We start from the raw sequence: 20,297 nt of genomic DNA on the forward strand, positions 1-20,297 counted from the left end.
CATATGTAGTCCGTTTCTATGTCTTATTCTAAACAGAAGCAGATCTTTTTGGTTTTTTTAAATATTTTAGTAAAAATATCAGGCTTTATTTTGATAAAAGCTGGTGATTTTCAAGCCGTTTGAAATTATTTGGTTCAAAAAACGTCGGTTGATTTTTAAATTTCGCCTCATTATTTCTTTTTTTGTCAACTTGTTACCTATTCTCATAAGGTAAAAGTTTTGTCTGCTGCGTAGTTGGAAAAAAGTAAATTTGTGTAGTTGAGGATTTATCCGGTTGCATTTTGATATTGCTACTCGGTGCTTTTAAATTTAAATATTGAGTTTATGCCGTGAAATTTTTATTGTCGCTTATTTTGTGGTTTTTCCCGTAGTCTTTTTAATGATAGGTCTTGTGAGAGCTGTATTGAGGCATGGCATTATGTATTTCAATTAGTAGTTTGGTCATGTAACGAATTTTTCAAACTTAAACATCTATTTTTGATTATCTCTTCATTTGGTTGACAATAAAGTCAAAAATTTAGATGAGCTCGGTTTGGAACAGCATGGCGTTGTGATAGAAGAAGGCAAACAATGAGAACACCGTGATTCAGAATGAGGTAAAAAGAGGAGCTGTTGTTCAACCAACTTCGTCGGACCATTGCTCATGTTTGTCCGGAGCATCTGATCATGGATAATTTTGAGCGTCAACCTCAGCATGAAATACAAGCAACCTCGAAAAAACTTCTAATAATTGTCTTGAAGCATTTTTCTAGTCACTCTGATCATCAGCGTATGAGAGAGCACATTAAACTAAAGTCGAAGAACAGGCTATTATTAATATGCAGACCATATTTTGAATGACTGTTCAAAAACATTTTCTCAAAGTTTGTATTCTTCTGTTGCAATGAACGCACGAACTAATTTTATGTTTGCAAGTCTGTTCATATCTTAATATAGATTGGTATCTTAATATGTTATGCGAGTGGTCTATTTGACTTGATTTTGTCCTGTCGTCTATTTATACCAATAGAGTAAATTGTACCATTACCTGAATTGGTCAGTTAATTATCGCTTCATACTAACTGGTAATTAAATCTATTCTATTTTCAAATTGCTAGCTGTTGAGCGAAAATTTTTGAAGCGAGCTGGTTTGTAAGCGGAGAGTGGCTGAGAATATAAGGGCATTATTAATTGACAAATTGATCGCTAATAACGAGAAACGGAGAGGTAAGTTTTTTTTTCAAATTAACTTGAACATGACACTTTTCTTAAACATAAGTTAATTTAGTTTGCTAATCCTGTATAAATTGAAAAGAATGGAACGTCTCAAAATTTTCAAAATCGATAATATTTAGCTCATATTTTGTAGTCATATTGACAAGCAACATAAATGTCTTGCTATATTGCAAAAATTTCTCCAAGATATTACAGGACAGAATTTTTCTTGCATTAATATTGAGAAACATCATGCAGCAACCATCCGACTTTCTATGGTAACGACCATGCAATCAAGCAGTATAACGCTTATTTTTGATGCAATACGTGAAGCACGAAAAACAACTGGCTAGTAAACAAAATCATACCATCTAAGCTGTAACAAATTAATACCTCTCTGCAATCTTGAGTCGTTTAGTTTGCAAATGTGACTGTTTAAGGCAAAATGCATGGCTTTATGTGGATACTCGCGCTTTCTGCATTCACCAGGGCATGTCAAGGTAAGCAGTTTAAACTCTATTGCTTTTATGTCTCAAGTTATGAAAAACACGAGTCATAGAAATCGAGGGTTTTTTTTGTCCTGTCAAAAGACAGTCGCGTTTCTTGGCAAATTCTTTTTCAGCGTCGATTGTGTTTCTTAAGCACATCCACAAAAAATTATTAATTACTCTTTCAGAGAGAAAATTGATATCATATTTATATTATATTTATTGTCACAAAGTTGCCGAGCAAGCGGACGTTTGAAAAATTTTTGATTCATTGCAAATGAGCATTGGCCTGGCCATTTTCGAGTCATCGTTCTTTCATTTAGCTCAAATTAATAAAAAAAATAATGCAAATTTTAAGCGCGAACAATGTTTTGGGTGTTGAACGACGTTCATTTGGGTCGCAAATTTATGAGACCCACTATAGCATCCTTTTCAGCAAGAAATCATTTTTTTGCAAAGACTAGCATAAGGCATCAGTTATTTTATTGAATGGAAGAACCTGATTTGCAGCCCGGTTGCTGCATTTCATTGCTCACTGGAGTCGAAAATACGGCCTCTAAGCCTCAATTCTAGTAAGAGTAAATAAAAATCTGCTTTTAATCCAGTTTGTTCAGCATATGAAAAAAATTTCTAGCATTTTAGCTGCTGTTTTTGGAATAAAATGCTAAAAAAATACCAATAGCGCTTGGTTGCGTCAAAATAAACTTAGAACAAAAAATTAATTTATGACACCGCGCTTTAGAAAAAGAACAGTCAAGATAAAACTCGGTTTGGAGTTGTACATTTAAAAGAGCATTGAACTCTATAGAACATTTAAAGTAATCAATAATTATCAATTGAGAAAATTACATAATAAACTGTTTTACAGATAATTATTGTGTTTCTTTGTTTGAATTATTTAAATTTCATTCTACTAGCGTCTCTGATGAGATAACCGTTTTCGCAAAAAAACCATTGGAAAAATGCAGAAAAATGTGGTCAATTTGTCAAACAATAGAGTATATGATTAGTAGATTTTAATGAAAATTGATCAAAAATTGCTTTTTGAAACGTTTTCGTTTTTAGCTATGTCAGGTCACATCCATTATACTTAACAGAATATGAACTGACTAGGGAACACTTTCCCTGCAGTCAAGCCGTGCAAGCACGGACAACCTACCCTTGAACCTCCGTAGACCCCTCCTATCACTGAACGACTCGGCCCAACAAATTGTAGTGTTTTTAAGGAAAATAATTGATATTTAGATGAAAGGAGCAACAATTGCCGTTGTCACAGATAGTTTCCTACTTTTGAGAAAAACTGTGAGCGGAAATTAACTTGTCAGCTGGCCTAAGCTCTGAACTTGAATCCACTCCTGGACCCTAGATTTTACCGTCAGCGAGACATGCATTACCGTCAGATCATATGGTATTCACCGTCAGTCGGAAGTTTGATCATATGGTACTTAACTACCACTGTATTGTGATCATTTCATTATAATCATATGAGCAACAAGGATAAAACGCAGTTTGGAGTTTTCTATAAGAAGTGCATTTAATTCTATAGAACATATAAATTAAACAGGTAATATCAATTGAGAAACTACACGATAAACTTTTTTAAAGGTATTTTTCGTATCTCTGTTTGTCTGTGATGAGATAATCTTTCCATGAAAATAATTCAGGTAAAATTTTTCAACCAACCCAATTTTTAGCGATACTGGTATAGTTGTGTTGATTTTTCACTGTCAGCTTGTTTGTCAATTTTTATGCTAGTAGTATGCATTGTAATTTGCAGAGCCAGAAAAGATTTACGTCGTTTTTTGCAAAATAGATCTCAATTTCTGTGAGAGTAAATGATGATGGCTGCATCATGAAAAAGAAGAAATGTTGTAGATTGTTGGTACTTCTTTAAAACAATAAAAAACAGCGCTTTTTTAGTATTAATTTTGTGACCAGATTTTTTTAAATAAATGATTTAGAAATAGGCATGTTTAAGCTGCCTTTTTCGTTACAACGTTGCAAATACAAGTTTATATATTTTTCATCTTAGAAAATGTTGATTATTCTTTTACCAAAGTTGCATTTGTGACATGAAATTTTTGGTCATGTCTTATTGTTTGAAATTTGTGCTTGTTGTAAGCTATCAATGCAAGCTATCAATGTTTTCTAAGTCTTTCCTGACAAAGTTTGGTAATTTTCGTGCAACGCCACATGTAGTAACTAACTTTTTGAGAGAATGAAAGCGATATTGTTATCTTCTATTTTGATATAGGGCTAGAAAACGCGGGTCCATTAAAGCACTAACCGCATTTTCTGTCAAAATTTCATTTATAAATTGCAAAATTCTTTTATGATTGCCTATTTATATTGGAAAATTCGGAAAACTGTGATCGTCTTTAATGAGATAATCAGTTATTGAAAATAATTCAGGTTAAATTTTTTGATCGTGTTTGTCAGTTTTTATGCTATTAGTATGCATTGTATTTTGCCCAGCCAGATAAGATATGTCATTTTTTTGCAATATAGATCTCAAAATCTGTGAGAGTAAATGAGGATGGCTGCATCATGAATAACAGACTTTGTAGTTTGTGGGCACTGCTTCAACACAGTGAAAAACAGCCATTTTTAATATTAAATTTTTGCCTAAACGAAATAAATGAGTTTTTGCCTAAACATTTAGATGAATGAATTATAAATAGACATTTTCACGCAGTTTTTCTCATTACAACTTATCAGAGATCACTTTGATATATTTTAATCCTTAGAAAATGTTGATTTTTTTTTAACAATGTTGCACTTGGCTCCAGATTTTGCATTTGACAAAATTTTATAGGTTTGCTTTTGACATGAAATTTTTGGTATTGACTCATTGTTTGAATTTTGTGCTTGTTGTAAGCTATCAATGCAAGATATTAATGTTTTCTAAGCCTTTCCTGACAAAATTTGGTCCTATTCGTGCAAAGTCACATGTAGTAATTAACTTTTTTTAAGAATGAACTTGATTTCGTCATCTTCTATTTTGATTTAATGCTAGAAAACGCGGGCCCATTAAAGCACTTAAAACATTTTTTAAATTTCATATATAAATTTCAAAATGCTTTTATGATTGCCTGTTCAAATTGCAAAATTGAGGAAAATTGTGATCAAATTTTAAAACACTACAGTATATGATTAGTAGATTTTTAGGAAAATTGTTCAAAAGTGATTTTTTGAAACTTATTTTCTCGTTTTCGTTTTTAACTACGTCAGGTCAGGTCCATTATGCATAAAGAGAATGGGGACTGGCTGGGGAACTCTTCCTCTGCAAGCAAGTCGTGCAAGCACGGACGCCCCTCCTATCACCGGACGACTCGGACCAACGAAATTTAGTATTTTGTAGAAAATAGTTGATATTGCGATGAAAAGGCAACAATTGCCCTTGTCACACATAGTTTCTCTACTTTTGGGAATAACTCTGAGCGGCAAATAACTGGTCAGCTGGCCTAACTTCGGACATTGAATTCACCCCTGGACCCTAGACTTTTTCACTGACAAAAAGCATTGATGTGAGTGAGGCAAGCTAATTAATTCAACCCTCGGACGTTCGATCACATGGTACTTAACTACAACTGTATTACAAGCTCAGAATTGGAGCAACTGAAGCCAGTATGGCCAATGAATCGCATTTTTCGAAGCGCACGTTCAATAGACAGCTCAGAGTGAACAGTTTAAGCGTGCACAAGCGGTTTACAATAAACTCATAACTCGATCAAATTTTTCAGAGCCTGCAGCTCCTACAAACGTACTGATCGCCGAGGATACCCTGGAGGATGGTCGTACTATTGATGTTACAGTAGAACCACCAACTCCTACAGACTATGACCACTTTGAGTTGGTCATAACAGACTACTATACCCACGCAGTTGTACACCAGAACGGTAATGTCAATCTCAATGTCAAATTGTCTGCCACACTGCCGAAATTTGGAACCGTTTACCAGGTCAAAGTCAATACTGTGGTTAACTGTGGCAATGGAACGGAGCTGAAAAGCGCCAATGGCTATGAGGAGTATTATCTCACAAGTTAGTAATGTAATTAAAAAAAAACTTATGATTTCAAAAATCAAATGCATGCTAAATATTTTTTTATTCTATTTGTTCATCTTATCATGCAATTATCATAATAAAATAAAGTAAATTTAGATTTATTAAAATTCATTTAGATCTGATTGCGATAAAATCTTTCACGCATCATTTTGCTAGTATCTTGCACTATCGCAAAATTCTTATGTGGTTAGATTTGATTCCAACTTTTTCTCTTATCTGTCATGTTCGTAATATTATTTTGCGTAAAATTATTATGGATACTCGCTCTGGTCTGAATTCTGCTCATTCTCTGTGCATAATGAAGATCACTTCTATTAGAGAATTCTATTCGTTCCGGTGGTTTCTTTATTTAATTTGCCTTTTCTGTAAATTCAGCAAAACCACGTACAGAACCTGGTTGATCCTTGTTTCCAGCGCCGGATCAGAATTTTTGTGACTTGTATTGTTCCGACCCATTTTAGTGGGGGAGGAGCTATATGCTCAACTGGGTTTTTTGTTCAGTCAATTTGGCTGATCGGCATATCCATTGTAGAAAATTGTGAGTAGTCTCATTAGAGAGCCCGTCCAACTTAAAACATAGAAATAAATTATTTTTTTCAATTTCGTTTTTTTTTCGTTGAGTTATCGAGATTTATTGAAAGAATGTCTATTTGACTGATATCCCTGGTTTTGACGGTATAACTCCATAATTATCCATAGTTCATCATTTATTCTTCATTTTTTGACTTTTTTGCCGAATTATCTATTTCGCTAGCCTTTGCAACATTTACGTGCTGTCACTGGACGAGCAAATGTAGCAAAAATGTTTTTGGTTTAATGGTGGATCTTTACATCCTGAAAAGGATTTGAGTTGAGATGGGGCGCTGTTTCTTTTTTAGAAACAATATTTTCGCCTGCTTTTTCTTTTATTTTAAATACTATTTCAAATCAAGGCTCAATCATTGATATATCCCTTTTACATGCAAATGAAGCTTGGGGAGCATACATAATAACTTCAGTGAAAAACTCTTGGTTTTTATGGCTTTAGCGTTTTTTTTAGTAAACCTTTCATGATGTTTGTGAAATTTTTTGATTTACCTATGTTCGATATTCAATTGCATTTTTTTTTGGCTTAACATCACTAAAATCAAACTGGCGTGTTACCAGTTAATCTACCTATTTTTATTTGCTTTTGTAAGCTGATCTTTTTTATGATTTTTGAAATAATTGTTTTCAAAATATATTGGATTTTGGGTTTTGACAGTTTTTTAACTTGTTTCTGAGAACTTGTCGCTTAGTTCGAGGGGCAAAAATCTGTAAAATCTGAAAAAATATATGAATTCTGGACATATGATCCTCTTTGAGCTTTATTGTTCTCCTTATTGATAATGACATTAATGACAGGTCACATATCACTTTAATGGCGTTGAAAGAAAACATTTTGGACATAACCAATTTTTTTGTGAATAGATCATAGTTTTAACGGCTTCGAAAGCGTTCTTTAGCAAAATATGAATGATTTTTTCAAATTTCGTTGTGTTTTGTTCTTTTGGTAGTCGTATGAAATATTCTAGATAATGATAGACTTTTTGGCTTCACATGAACTTTAATTGAATCTAATTAATGATTTTAGTTGAGACTTTGCGGTTGTCATAACTGTGAATTTAACTATTTTAATTAATTATAATAACTTTGACAAAGTGAAAACGTATTTTTAACTGTCCTTATTTTGTGCATTTTTGACTTTGTTGAAGGCTGTCTTGAAAAAACATTTGAATTGAATTTTGGTAGAATTTAATGTTTGTTGTGGTTATATGATTTTGTTATTTGGCGTGTCTCAGAGTCTCGTTAAAGTAGATCTCTTCGGCACTCTAATATAGCATTCTTGAAAGCGTTTAGTGCATTGAGTATATTGCAATTTTTTGATTCGTACACCACATATTTTCGATGTAAACTGTGTATTTTGAAAAACATTTTTTATCTGTCCTCATCTGGAAGATAATTAAGTGAAAGATATGGATGAGTGGGGTCGGACCATTATGTGCGCATTCATATTATCGCGCCTACTTGTTTTAATTGTAGCCCAGTTTTTGTGCTGTATCCCTATCGAGTGTCCACTATATAATTCACATAGGCTTTTTGGATACTCCATGTGTGACTGTATAAATAATCAGATCCATCGCTTTGTGGAAATGCTGCAACCAAATGATTTTAAAAAAAGAGCTCCTTCTAGTTAGATGTTAAGATTCTTAAACAACATGGCCCAAGCTAAGAAATCGATTGAATGAACAGACAAAAAGAAGTTAACTTCTGTGTGATTGCATGGACAGGAGACCAAAATCCAAGTAAAGAAGAGATTCAAAATCTTGCAACAATCCCGCAACAAAGCGTGTATCAGAATGTATAGTTCTCTTTTTTTTGTGAACAGGCCTTTGCAAAGTTTTGAAATCGTTTTTTCCATACCCGCACCGACAAAGATGTTGTTCGAGCTGAATAAATCAATAGTTAATATTTTGTAGGGTTAATATTTTGTGGGGATCTCGAGGAATCTTAAAAACAGATTTTTGAGATTAATATTTGTAAACCACAAATGTTTAATGGAAAATCTCAAAAATTAGCTCTTAAGAAGCACAAAATATTAACCAATACTCTTCCTCGTTTTTAATCCCTGCCTTAAGTGCCTTCATTTCACGGTCTTTTCATGCTATTGGTCAAACACGATCTTTTCTAAGTTACGCTTTCAACGGGGGACCCTTATTTAGGTCTTGACGGTATAAAAAGACCATGCGTTATCCAAGTTAACCATGAAAAGACTTTAGCTCGACTTTTTCGTCATCTTGAATTTAATTCAGCCTAAATTTTTCCTACTTGAGTTTGCCTCGATCCAAATTTTTGCTTTTGCAAACTATTTTGACCCAAACTTGATGCTGAACTATAACTCAACCGTAACTTTATGCTCAATTTTAGTAAGGCCCGAATATACGAGTCCGGGAAAAGTCTTCTCATGGGTCTGTTTTCGCCCCTCAAAAACTTACCTGCATATCAATTTCTCACGACTTATAACGTAATCAGCAAATATGCTCTTCACTTGTTCCAATTCCGAAGAAGCACTAATGAAACAAAATTATGTGGTTTTTCTGGGGAAAAAATCTTTGGAATTTTGGGAACAAAAGCGTCTGAAAAATGCCAGACTTTTATCATAGCTTAGTAAGGGAAGAAGACCATTACAGTTAGGCTACCTAGTTTCATTCAGTCAATCAATATGGGAAAAAGTTCAGCAGCCAGCAGCGATAACTGATTTATCTCAACAGTTCAATGAAATTTTTATAACTTGTTGCCTTTTTCCACCTGCGTGATAAGTTTGATAGGTCGGGTGCGATACTGCTTGATCTTGATGCGTAGCTGATTTAGCGTAAACAGAAGCAACAAAAAATAAAATGTCTAGAATCACAAAAAACAGAAGACTTTTCTACGAAAAGACTTTTTGCTCGACCCATGAATCGACCTAATCTGTTATGTTATTTCACCACCCACAAGAATACCACGCCTGACCCATGAAAAGAATAATCTCCAACTTTAAGTAGGAAGCTCGACTGTGTGGTGTTAGTTAATAAAAAGCCCCTCGTACTAGAATGTATGCCTCTTTTCGTCAGTCGAGGTCTAAACCTGGGGTGCAGATCATAAGGACAATAATTGGGCATCTGTTTGTGTTATGTTGTCTCTTAGATCCTCCCAAAATAGATTCAGACGTGGAAGTGATCTTCCAGAATGACACTATGCTGTGTGCACTCTGGAGACAGTCCAAACAAGACGCAGAGTTTGATATAGTCAAAACGGAATTACAACAGCCACAGGGAACTACTCTGGACACTGTCGAGAGCCAGATCGATCCTCAGGTAATCATAACAGAAGAATGGTCCAAAAGGCGTTCAGAAATCTACAAGAATCATATGTCGAGTTCTCACACAGAATAGACCTATGATCAGGTTGCCTCACATCAAATTGTTTAGTGGTCAGGCCGTCCCAGACCGACAGTAGCTCTGATTAGACTTTTGTGTGCTCCAAATAGTTTGTGCTCTTGGATTGCGCTCGGACCGTTCCAGGCCGTTATAATATATTTAGACAACTTTCGTGTAACCGTCGACCAGACCATTTTCAAATTATAGACTGTCATCCATTCAAAATAATCTCTGATTAGATTTTCAGCCAAAGCATTCAATTTCTTAATTTTATGCATATATTATCCTTCTCAATGCCATGTATTTCCACATTCATATGTATTTAGGGCTTAATGATACCCTAGACATTAAAAATGACAAAAATAGAACCGTCTTTTATAAAAATAGAACTGACAAATTTCCATAACAAAATGATAAATTTTCTTGTGTGTTACTCAATAAGACTCAATTTTCGTTTGACCAAAATAAAGAGGAAGCTGATTGGGTCCAATGGAAATTGATAAATGTTATATTCTTCTGTTTGACGTCCTGAAAAAACCATGAAATCATGACAGAGATGAAAATCTTCATCAAATCCTAGTTGCAGCTATGATGGGATTAAAACTACAAACACAATGTACGTCCCTCGATTTTATTTAACCAGCTTTTGAACCCTCATGGTGTCTCAAAACCTAAAAAAATTACAAGGAGTTATTTCGAGTTTTCCCTGACTTTAATTTCTTTCAAGTTACTTTTCGAGAGCTTTGAGACTAATGGGATAAAAAATTAGCAATTTTGAATTATCTTTTCCATTAACCTCCCGCAAAACTGAAGTCCCCCGAATTGCAAATTTCCGGTTTTCCAGTCGCTATACGTTATGTGGCCAAAAATAGAGGACCTATAATTGGAAACATCCCGAAATCCAGAAACGGTAACTTTGCACCACCTACAATACCTCATTGAATTGAGTGGAAACCTTTATCTGTTTTGTTAGGTTTTTATTATGGATAAAAACACTCAAACACATTATTTGTCAGTTTCTTTGAAAATTATATCCAACTTATCTGCAGAATAAATTATTTGTAGAACAATTGTTTCTAAGATTTTGAGAAAAAAGTGACTTATCGAATGTAACCTGCAATAATGAACCGTGGGAATTATCATATTTATGCCGATCTAAAATCTCCTGTTACAGCTGTCTGTCGACGCGCAGTTTTTGAAATCCAATATTTTTGTCCAACCTTCACTCTTAAGTAAAAAATGAAACTCAATTTTTCTTTTGAAAAAGTCGACAAACGTGACCTCGAATGCTACTAAGTTCTTTAGCGCTGGTTTTTTGTAGCACTTAACCAAACTCATTTTTTTCTTTTTGATAAAGTTGACTTGAAACTGTACTCAAATGCCACTGAGTTTTTTTTAGCGCTGGTGTTTTGAGCTTGAACTTTGTTTTCTTAACTGTTAACGCTTACAGCAAATCGTGTTGGAAATGTTTTTATGTTGCTTCTTTTATTGTTCATCGATAATGTAGTTTTGAGAGCTGAGAATTAGAATGGTTAACTAATCCAAAATAAGGGACGAACGTATTTAAGTGCATTGTGTACCACTAAGAGCTTACAAGCAGATTGCACGCTCAGACTGAAAATTAAAAATTCTTCAGATTAGATATGGATCACTTCTTTTAGTCTCAAGACAGCAAATGTACATAAGCGGCCCTGATATTATTTCAAATCTTTTGATATGCTTGACATTTCGAACTGACAGTTGAAGTGCGGAAACATTCTCCCAATTTCAAGAAGAGCCAGTTAGCATCAGGAAACGATCGATCGATAGACTCCAACAAAATTCCATGTGAAACCGCATTGTGCAGCAGTTTTTAATAAGGAGAAACGCAGAAACTGGGTGCATTTAAAATCAAATGAAATAATGATATTTTTAGTATATAAGATTTTTATTTTTTTTAGATTCAATTAAAAAATCCTGCGATAAAAGAGAGTTAAATCTCTCATATTTCATGGCCAGAAAAAAACAATAAAATTCACCTCAATATGTAGGTAAACATGTATTGCGCCTCCTTTGAATCCAAACAAAGACGACGATAATCAGAAAATTGGCTTCCTTCTCCAAACAAAATTTAAGAAATCTATAGTTTAAACTAGAACTGAAATAAAGCTTAAATAACTCTTCAGCAGCTAGTTCCAATTATATAATTATATATTTTTTGTTATCACACACACACGCCACGATTATAGAAGAAGCCGGTAAAGACAAGTAAAATTCCTTGTTAACTATAACAAGTAAACAGTTAAAAAATACGAGCCCTAATATAATTATTATCTATTGTGAATTAATTCTTTCAGTCCTCCAATCTTAATACTAAATGGAAACTTATAGCACAGAACAAGTCGTAGGCATATATCTTTGCCTTTGATTTGTTACTTTGACTTTATTCGCAGAATTTATTTGACTTGATTTGACTTAATTCGCAAACACTAAAAGATCATATATGATTAAAATAACAATTAAATCTCAAAAAACCAGACTGAAAGATTCTTTATGACATCCATTTTTGAACTTTGTATTGACCGAATGGTATGCTCGGTGGTCATTCTGTTTCACTGGTGCCGTCATGTTTGAATTTTAAAAAAGAATTTTTTGTCTGTTTAACACTATGAATCAACCAACAAAATCATCAGTTTCATTTTCAACTGCGCAAAACTCTACTTTCTACAACTTTTCCTGTCCATTTATGCCTTCTGTTTATTTCCTCTCCATTCATGCTTGATTTTTCAGTTTCTGCTTTTAGCTTCTTTTATTTACAGCAGTTTTCTAAAAATGGTAATTTCTTTTCAAAGTAAAATGGAGAATTACTGATTTTTTGGATTGTTTTTTTCTTTCTTTTTGGGTTTTTGTGCCGGAACATTGCATTTGCTCTTCCATTGATAGATATTTAATGGCAGTTTTGCTTTGAAGGATCTATGAAGAAATTGATTTATATTTTTCAATATAAACTGCATAATTGGGTTTTGAGTGGAGAAATTGAAAACTTTGATAATAGCCAATCAGTCAACTCGATTTAGAGAAACTTATGATGTTTCACGCTAATGTCGTCTGCGCTGAGGTTTCTAATCTGCATGATTCCTTTTAATGAAGAGATATGAAACTTTATAGTTTTTCCGTTAAATTTATAATAGCAGAATATATATTATATATATACACACACACACACACACTCATATATATATATATATATATATATACACATATATATATATATATATATATATATATATATAGATATAGATATAGATATTTAGATATATGTATATATATATATATATATATATATATATATATATAGAGAGAGAGAGAGAGAGAGAATGATCTTTAGATATATTATATATATATATATATATATTTATATTTATATATACATATTTGTATATATATATATATATATATATATATATATATATATATATATATGTACTGGTACGTAAATACTTTGTAAAAAATGTATCTTTGTTTTTTTTCGCAAAGTAAATAGATATTTTAGCATATTTTAATCATAAAATTTACGCCCTCTAGTAAATTTTTGGAAAGTTAAGAAAAGTTAAGAATAAGAAGGTACAATGATTTTCATAATTTTTTTTCATACAGATGACGCAATGCTAATAGTCCGTCGCTTCTTTTATTAAATCGACCATTTTGTATTGATTTGCTTACATCATTTGCAGCTGGTTAAAGATCTTTCATATTTCTTGTTTGTTTCGTTTTTTTTTTAAAAAAAATCGGTTTTCTTAAATGAAACAATATTTCATTACATGTAGCACACTTTTAACTTTATTTTAAGATTTTTTGATGGATTTTGAATTTTTTAAACAAGAAAAGCAGCGTATGAAAAAAGTAGCTTATTTTTTGTCAGCGTACAGAAGACGAATCTGGTGGCGGAATCAAGAAATTTAGTTCTTTGATCGAATACTGAAGTTCTGGTTGTGCCTAAGAAATAGAAGTACAATTAAAGGTATTAGCTTTTGTCCCTTAACTTTGAAAGAAAATCATCAAATCTTTGAATTGGTTGTTAAACATGAATTATGTTTAGAAGTGGCCAGCTAGTGCATTGGTCAATGAAGTCTGCAGTGTGATTTTCAACATCAAAATTACTTTGAAACGCATGGACCAGGTCTTAATTTATAGAATAAATGGTTCAAAATTAGATTCCCAAAAACCTTTGGTACCCAAAAAGTTTATGGGGGTCCAAATATTCTGTATCCAAGAACTTCTTGGCAGCTTTTGAAACCATATCTGACAATTTTTCGGTAAATTTATGATTGACTTAAGTTTAAAAAGCAGCTTTCGTAATGAGAAATTCTACTTGATGTTCGGTTATATACAATTATTCACAAACGTAGCTATTCACAATCATCCAATTGTTTTTCAATACGAGAGTTGAACAAAAAACATTAACCCCAGTACCGCACTACCGAAGTTATTCAACATTCAGCAACTCTTGGTTTCTGTGTCAATGAACATATGTGGAGTTGTTGAGAAAAATGTTACCAAAATATCACTGATGATCTTGAGAAATTGAGAGTCTAAAGAGCGTAGTTCTACTAAACCAATTCATAAAAGATCGACGCTGCATCATTACTAGAGCTAAGAAAACGTTTTCTAACAAATTTATTATTTTTGATACTGGTGTTTATTTTTTCATGCTAAAATCGACTTAACTACATTGCAAAAGTGGCCATAGTCACCAAAAAAGAGCAATGCTGCTTATAAAAAAAACAGTCTGAAATGTAGGGAATAATAAGAAAAAGGGCAGCTGAGCACAGGCCACTGTGGCCTAATGCCCTTTCGCTGAGATTACGCAGGAACCACAATTATTATTATTTATTAATTATTAAATATGACCCATTTTACTTTAATTTATTCCCATTAATTAGTTTCTTTCATTAATTTATTCAATATACTCAGATGTATAATTTGAGCGCTTTGCACATCATCTGCACGTGAGACATTGTAAGTATCCGCCATTTGCTCTGTAAGTAGGTAAAGTTTGCTACCGGTAGACGCTTTAAACAATGGCGGGTTTTCACGACTACTAGGTTGAGGTCCTACACGGAAAGCCGCTACGTCCAGATCGTACCAGACGGACAAATTTCTATGTAGAGACTTGCGTGAGTTCGAAAATGTTTTTGCACTTTTCGTGCGTTCAAAGTTGCTTATGTCTTAACTTTGATGATTCATCACAATTGAATTTATTTTATGCATTTTTTCAGCAAGAATTGGGCTTTCAGTGCCTTGACTCATCTCAAATAAACGCCGAGGCATTTTACAGTTTAAAGTTTACAACAAGAGTCGCCGACACTGACCTTCAACTCACAAAGAATTCAGTTCCAGGATTCAGAAATTTGGTCTTCGACTGTAAGTACATTGAAGTGATACTTTTGAGGGAAAAATACATTGCAAGAAAATTTATTTCAAGCTTCAAGGCCGATACAGTTCATTACAAATTCCTGTTTAATTTACAAAACACGTTGATACAAATGTAGATGCTTCAAGTCCCCTTTTCAAAAAAAAATTAAAATTTTGTAAATGCATAAAAGCTAAACAGCGAGAATGATTGCTGGAAGCGAAGTGCGTTTTTGTGACACTCTTTAGCTAAACTTTGATGCTAACTTGACCATCTAGATGTTTTGCGAAGAGCCAAATTTCATTTTATTGTCTGATGAAAAGATGAAAAAGCAAACTCGCAAGGGGTAGCAAAGTCGAAATTTATTGGTTCCGGCCCTAGTATGCAGACGTCAGGCAAATTATGGCGTTTGAACAGAATTGTAGCCAACGAAATAAGAAGTACTATTTGCAGAACTTAAAAATTCCAAGCCGTTCAGGGAAAAACAAGTCTACTGAAATAAGCTAGAGAATTGGTTGCATTTTGAGTTTCGTTTTTTAATAACATTATATTGTTTCGAAAGTCCCATATATTGGAGTTAAGTGGTATATCTTAGGCAAACAAATTGTTGAATAAATACTTATTTTGAGCTGTCGATATAGTTTGGTTTCTCAGCCAAGTGTAATGAGAATTAGGCTAAAGACTAAATGAGAACACAACATGAGTTAACTTTAGAATCCACTAGAGGGAAAACTTGAAATTGCAGAGAATTTTGGTTTTATCGAAGAGAAAAGAAAATGGCGATTTTTTCCAGAAATTAAACTGATTACCAAAATACCTTGAATTCGACCAATGTCAGATAGTTTTGTCAATAACAACTTGAAACTTAGAGGGAATATTTTTTGCTGGAAGCAATTGGGGTCTGTCCGACCATCGGACTCGAAAACATAACTACGGAAGTAATAAAATTCAAACGGTTTTGATATGATAATGTAGAAAAAGAGGGTTTGAAGAGGAAACGCAGACAAAACTAGGTTAAAAACACATTAGCTTGCGGATTTAAATGTCTTTTAATTGTTTTAGTATCAAATGAGATATCTCTAAAATGTTTACATTGAGAATAATTAGCACATTTTTTTGAAAATAAAGATTTTAATAAATCTCATTTTATCGTCTTAAAACTTGAAGATGTAGTTATTTGGGCACGGGGAAATTTGAAGTAAGCATTGACCCCACACCACTCCCACTGGAACTACTGGGTAGGATTCATATTCATAGTAGCCGTGTAATTTCTGGAGGGTTAATGTAATCTTCATGGGGTCTTTTTTGACTCTCGGGTTTTTTGAAAGTGCGTGCTTTAAGGACAAGCCGAGTGTCGAAAACAGTGAGCTATGCATTTTGAGCTGTCGATTGTGTTTCAAAGGTACCACCACCCAATATTGTTCAGGCAACCTCCTTTGAATTTGAATTTGAATTTCTCCTGTTAATTTATAAAGCACGCAGAAGTTGTGGACACAGCAGAGTCCACTATGAAAAGTCCATAAATCCAAAATTTCATCAGGAGTGGACGCTTGCAAATACTAACGTATCTTAATTAGGCGCCCAGATTTTATTTATAAACAAGTTTTTTTTAACGTATCGTTTTGAATGATCAAGCTATATTGAAGTGCATTGACTAGTTTTTTAACTTTTATACAGGACAGGGTCTCTTGTTCAAGCTGAGGTAGTATTTTTTGTTTCAGTAGAAAATTTATCAGAACTCTACCGCGATAACCCAGAGGTGTCCGAGTTGAAATTCTTTTTGATGTCTTTGTTTGTATAATGCGAGTGGTTTTCGAGCGAGTATTGTACGAAAAATTTTGATTTGCGGTCAAAATCTCATTCATCATTTTGTTTGAATGTAACCCAAATTATGATTTAAGGCTGAATGAAAGCAGATGTTTTAAGTACAATTCACAAATTGTCAAAATTTTGAACTCGAGTAAAGTATCAAAGATGGAGTCACTTGGTTTCTTTCTAAAAACCATTCTCAAAATTTTCTTTCGGAACCGTTCAATTTTTTGAAGCTTACTCAACGTTGTTCCACCATAAATAAGAAGTCCATACTCAAAAATTGGTACCACTGTAGTTTTGTAGAACATCAAAACGGTGTTGCGACTGCAAGTTCTCCTTAGCCTTGCAATTATTCCGATCCACTTCTTTAATTTTAAACAAATGGATTCCACATGTTTTTCGAAAGTTAAATTTGCGTCTAAAATTACTCCTAGATGTTTGTAGGTATTGCATTTCTGAACTGGGCAATTTTGAATCTTTGTGTTGGCTTTAGTTTCAAAAAAATTCATTACAAAAGTTTTTGACTCGTTTAAATCCATTTTCTTTTGATGTAGCCAATGTGAAACTGAATGAATTTCAGTAATTAATTCTTCAGAGGTTGGTCTGCTTTTGGAAAAGAGACTGGTATCATGGGCAAAAAAATACGGAGTGGATAATTTACAAGCGTCCCGAAAGTCATTAAAGTACAGTATAAATAATACAGGACCCAGAACAGAACCTTGAGGAACTCTGTGTTCTTGATTTGAGATATGAAGAAAACCAGCTTAAAACCTGACCCCTAATTCCAAAGTTTTCTAATTTTTTCAACAGCAGCGAGTGATTAACAGTGTCGAATGCCTTTTTCAAATCTAGGAAGACCGTGGTGCTATTGTTCCCTTTTGCTTTTTCCAACCTTATGTTTTCCGCTACATTTACGAGTGCATCAACTGTTGATCTCCGATTACGGAAACCAAACTGATTTTCACCAAGAATTTGGATTTCTCTATGTAGTTGAGAATTTTTGTTTTCATAATTTTTTCAAATACTTTTCCAAAAGATGGCAAAATCGAAATTGGTTGATAGTTATTGGCATCAGTTTTTGATCCCGTTTTGAAATGCGGTTGGATAGTTTTAGGCTATTTGGGAAAACTCCGCTCAAAAAAGATTCACTGATATAATTAACTAAAAATGGGGCTAAAGTTCTGTCAAATCACTGAATGAAGGTGTTAGTGATCGGATCCACACCATGCGCAAAAGAATTTTGTAGGCCGGCTATTTGTGAAGGCACTTCTACTACATTTGTTTCATGTAGCATCATAGATTGTTCTTCAGCATAATTAGATGAAGGAAAGCTTATTTGAGGTAATTTGCTTACTATTTCATCTGGAACATTTACAAAATGTTCATTGAAATAATCAGCTATGCTACTGGGGTCATCAGTTCCAAAATTATTGAAAACAAGGTTATAACCGACATCTCTTCTTCTGTTCCTGCCTATCAATTTGTTTATGATTTTGTACATTTTCCTTGAGTCCCTACCACAATTTTGAATTTTGTTTTGTATGAAAAGTTTTTTTGTGTCGTTCATGATTTGAGTGCTCTTGCTTTTCAGTTGAAGATATCTATTTTTATCGATGTTGTTTTTTCTTCTCAACCATTTTGTTCTTGCATTGTTTCTCTTCGCAAAAAGATTTTTTATTCGATTTGTGACCCATTGATTCCTATTTTTCTTTTGTTTTATTTCAACCAAAGGCTGGTGTTTGTCGACTACAAAATGTAAACAGTTACAAAATGCGTTGAAAGATTGATCCGTATTGTTGTTCTGAAATATGATTAAATTGTTTTCCAGTTCCTTTTTGTATTTTTCAAACAGTATTTTGTTTTTGAAGGCAGACATACTGCGACGTTTAGATGCTTTTATCTTGGGTTTAATCATACTTTTTGTTAGACTAAAAAATTCTGGATAATGATCTGTGATGTCGTAACTGATAGAATTTACTATGCATTGATTTTTGTTGATATTTGTCAGAAATAAATCGAGGGATGATTTTGTTGTCAACGTTTCTCTAGTTATACCCGAATCCATTAGGTTTATACCGTTACTAGAGATGACATCTTCAAATCGCCTTTTTATTGGAGTCAGAGATAGCTGATCTATATTGAAGTCTCCACATATAATAAGATTTTGGTTCGCATCCACCATAGTCTCAAGATAGCTGTCAAATTCAGTCGAGAACTGATTTTTATTGAACCCAGGGAGAACATAGTATGTAATCAAAGTATAGTTTTCGTTATTTGTTCTAATTTTTATACCTAGGCTCTCATCATAGTTCGTTGGAAAGCTATCTAAAAGAAGAATATCTTCCCTGCAAAACATGGCTACTCCTCCACCAATTCCCACCCTGTTTTTAGCAATTATTTTCTGATAACCTGATATATTGAAGTGTTCTTCATGAGAACCCTCTTGTATCCAAGTTTCAACAAGACAAATCACAGTTGGTAGGGACTCAAATGTTTGCGAAAAAACCTGAAGTTCCTCAAGGTGTTTTTTTAGAGACCGGATGCTAACAAGCAAGACTGTGAATGTTAGTTTTTTGATGCATAACTTTTGTTTTGCTGAAATGAAACACCGTACATATTTTGTTTTTTGTTCATTGGTATATCATTTCCGTTGTTTGTTGCGTCCATATCAGGCGAAAAAGCATAGGTTCTTTTGTTATTCATGAATGGAGTACCATTTTGTACAGTTTGCAAACTCTTTTGTTGTCTCCTTTGATAATCCGGGAGCTCGCTGATGTCATCAACTGGTTGATATCTTTTACCATCAAAAGCCCATAAGTGTTATTTCTTAATCTTATAGTGAATGTTCATTTCTCGAGCTTTTTTTTCAATAATAACAACCTTTTTTTCGCCAGTCGTTCATGAATGAAAATAGGATTCCCCATCGAATTTCTCAGACCTCTTAACCATGAAGCACGTTTCAGAATTATTTCCCTTTGTTGCAAATACAAAAATTGAACAAAAATAGGCGCAATGTTTCCATTTTTTAGTGGGTGGGCAATCGAGATTTCGTCGGGATTCAAACTAACCTGCAAGATGTTGTTTACTATTTGTAAAATTGGTGCGAGTACATTACCATCAGCTGGGATGTCGATGTTAGTAAAAATAAGAAATGGTCTGTTTTGATATCTTTCTACTGCTGTTAATCGTTTTTCTAACTGATAAATGTTGTTTTCTGAAGTAATTTGGTTATTCTCAAGTTTTTCGAGACGATCCGTAAGATTTTGTATGACTAGGTTTTGCTTTGTTACAGTATTTGTAAGTTTTTCAATAATTTGTTTCAGTTCGGAAATGTTTCCTGTAGTAAAGTTCACTTGGTTGGCCATTTTGATAATAAAGCAACGTGAATTTCAAAGCTTTTGAATGG

The 20,297-nt window shown here is 33.5% G+C and overlaps 1 protein-coding gene across 1 annotated transcript in view; it reads left to right on the forward strand.

The window, feature by feature from the left end:
- Positions 1-973: 973 nt before the first annotated feature.
- Positions 974-20,297, forward strand: part of LOC142343020 (uncharacterized) — a 75,283-nt gene continuing 55,959 nt past the window's right edge. The window contains exons 1-5 of the mRNA XM_075394705.1: positions 974-1,206; positions 1,635-1,694; positions 5,426-5,725; positions 9,455-9,624; positions 14,946-15,090. Coding sequence (XP_075250820.1) covers positions 1,640-1,694; positions 5,426-5,725; positions 9,455-9,624; positions 14,946-15,090 — 670 coding nt within the window. The 5' untranslated portion in view covers positions 974-1,206; positions 1,635-1,639. The remainder of the gene's footprint in view (positions 1,207-1,634; positions 1,695-5,425; positions 5,726-9,454; positions 9,625-14,945; positions 15,091-20,297) is intronic.

This window comes from Convolutriloba macropyga, chromosome 7 (assembly GCF_964194025.1).
Source record: "Convolutriloba macropyga chromosome 7, txConMacr16.3, whole genome shotgun sequence".
Classification (NCBI taxonomy): Eukaryota; Metazoa; Xenacoelomorpha; order Acoela; family Convolutidae; genus Convolutriloba; species Convolutriloba macropyga.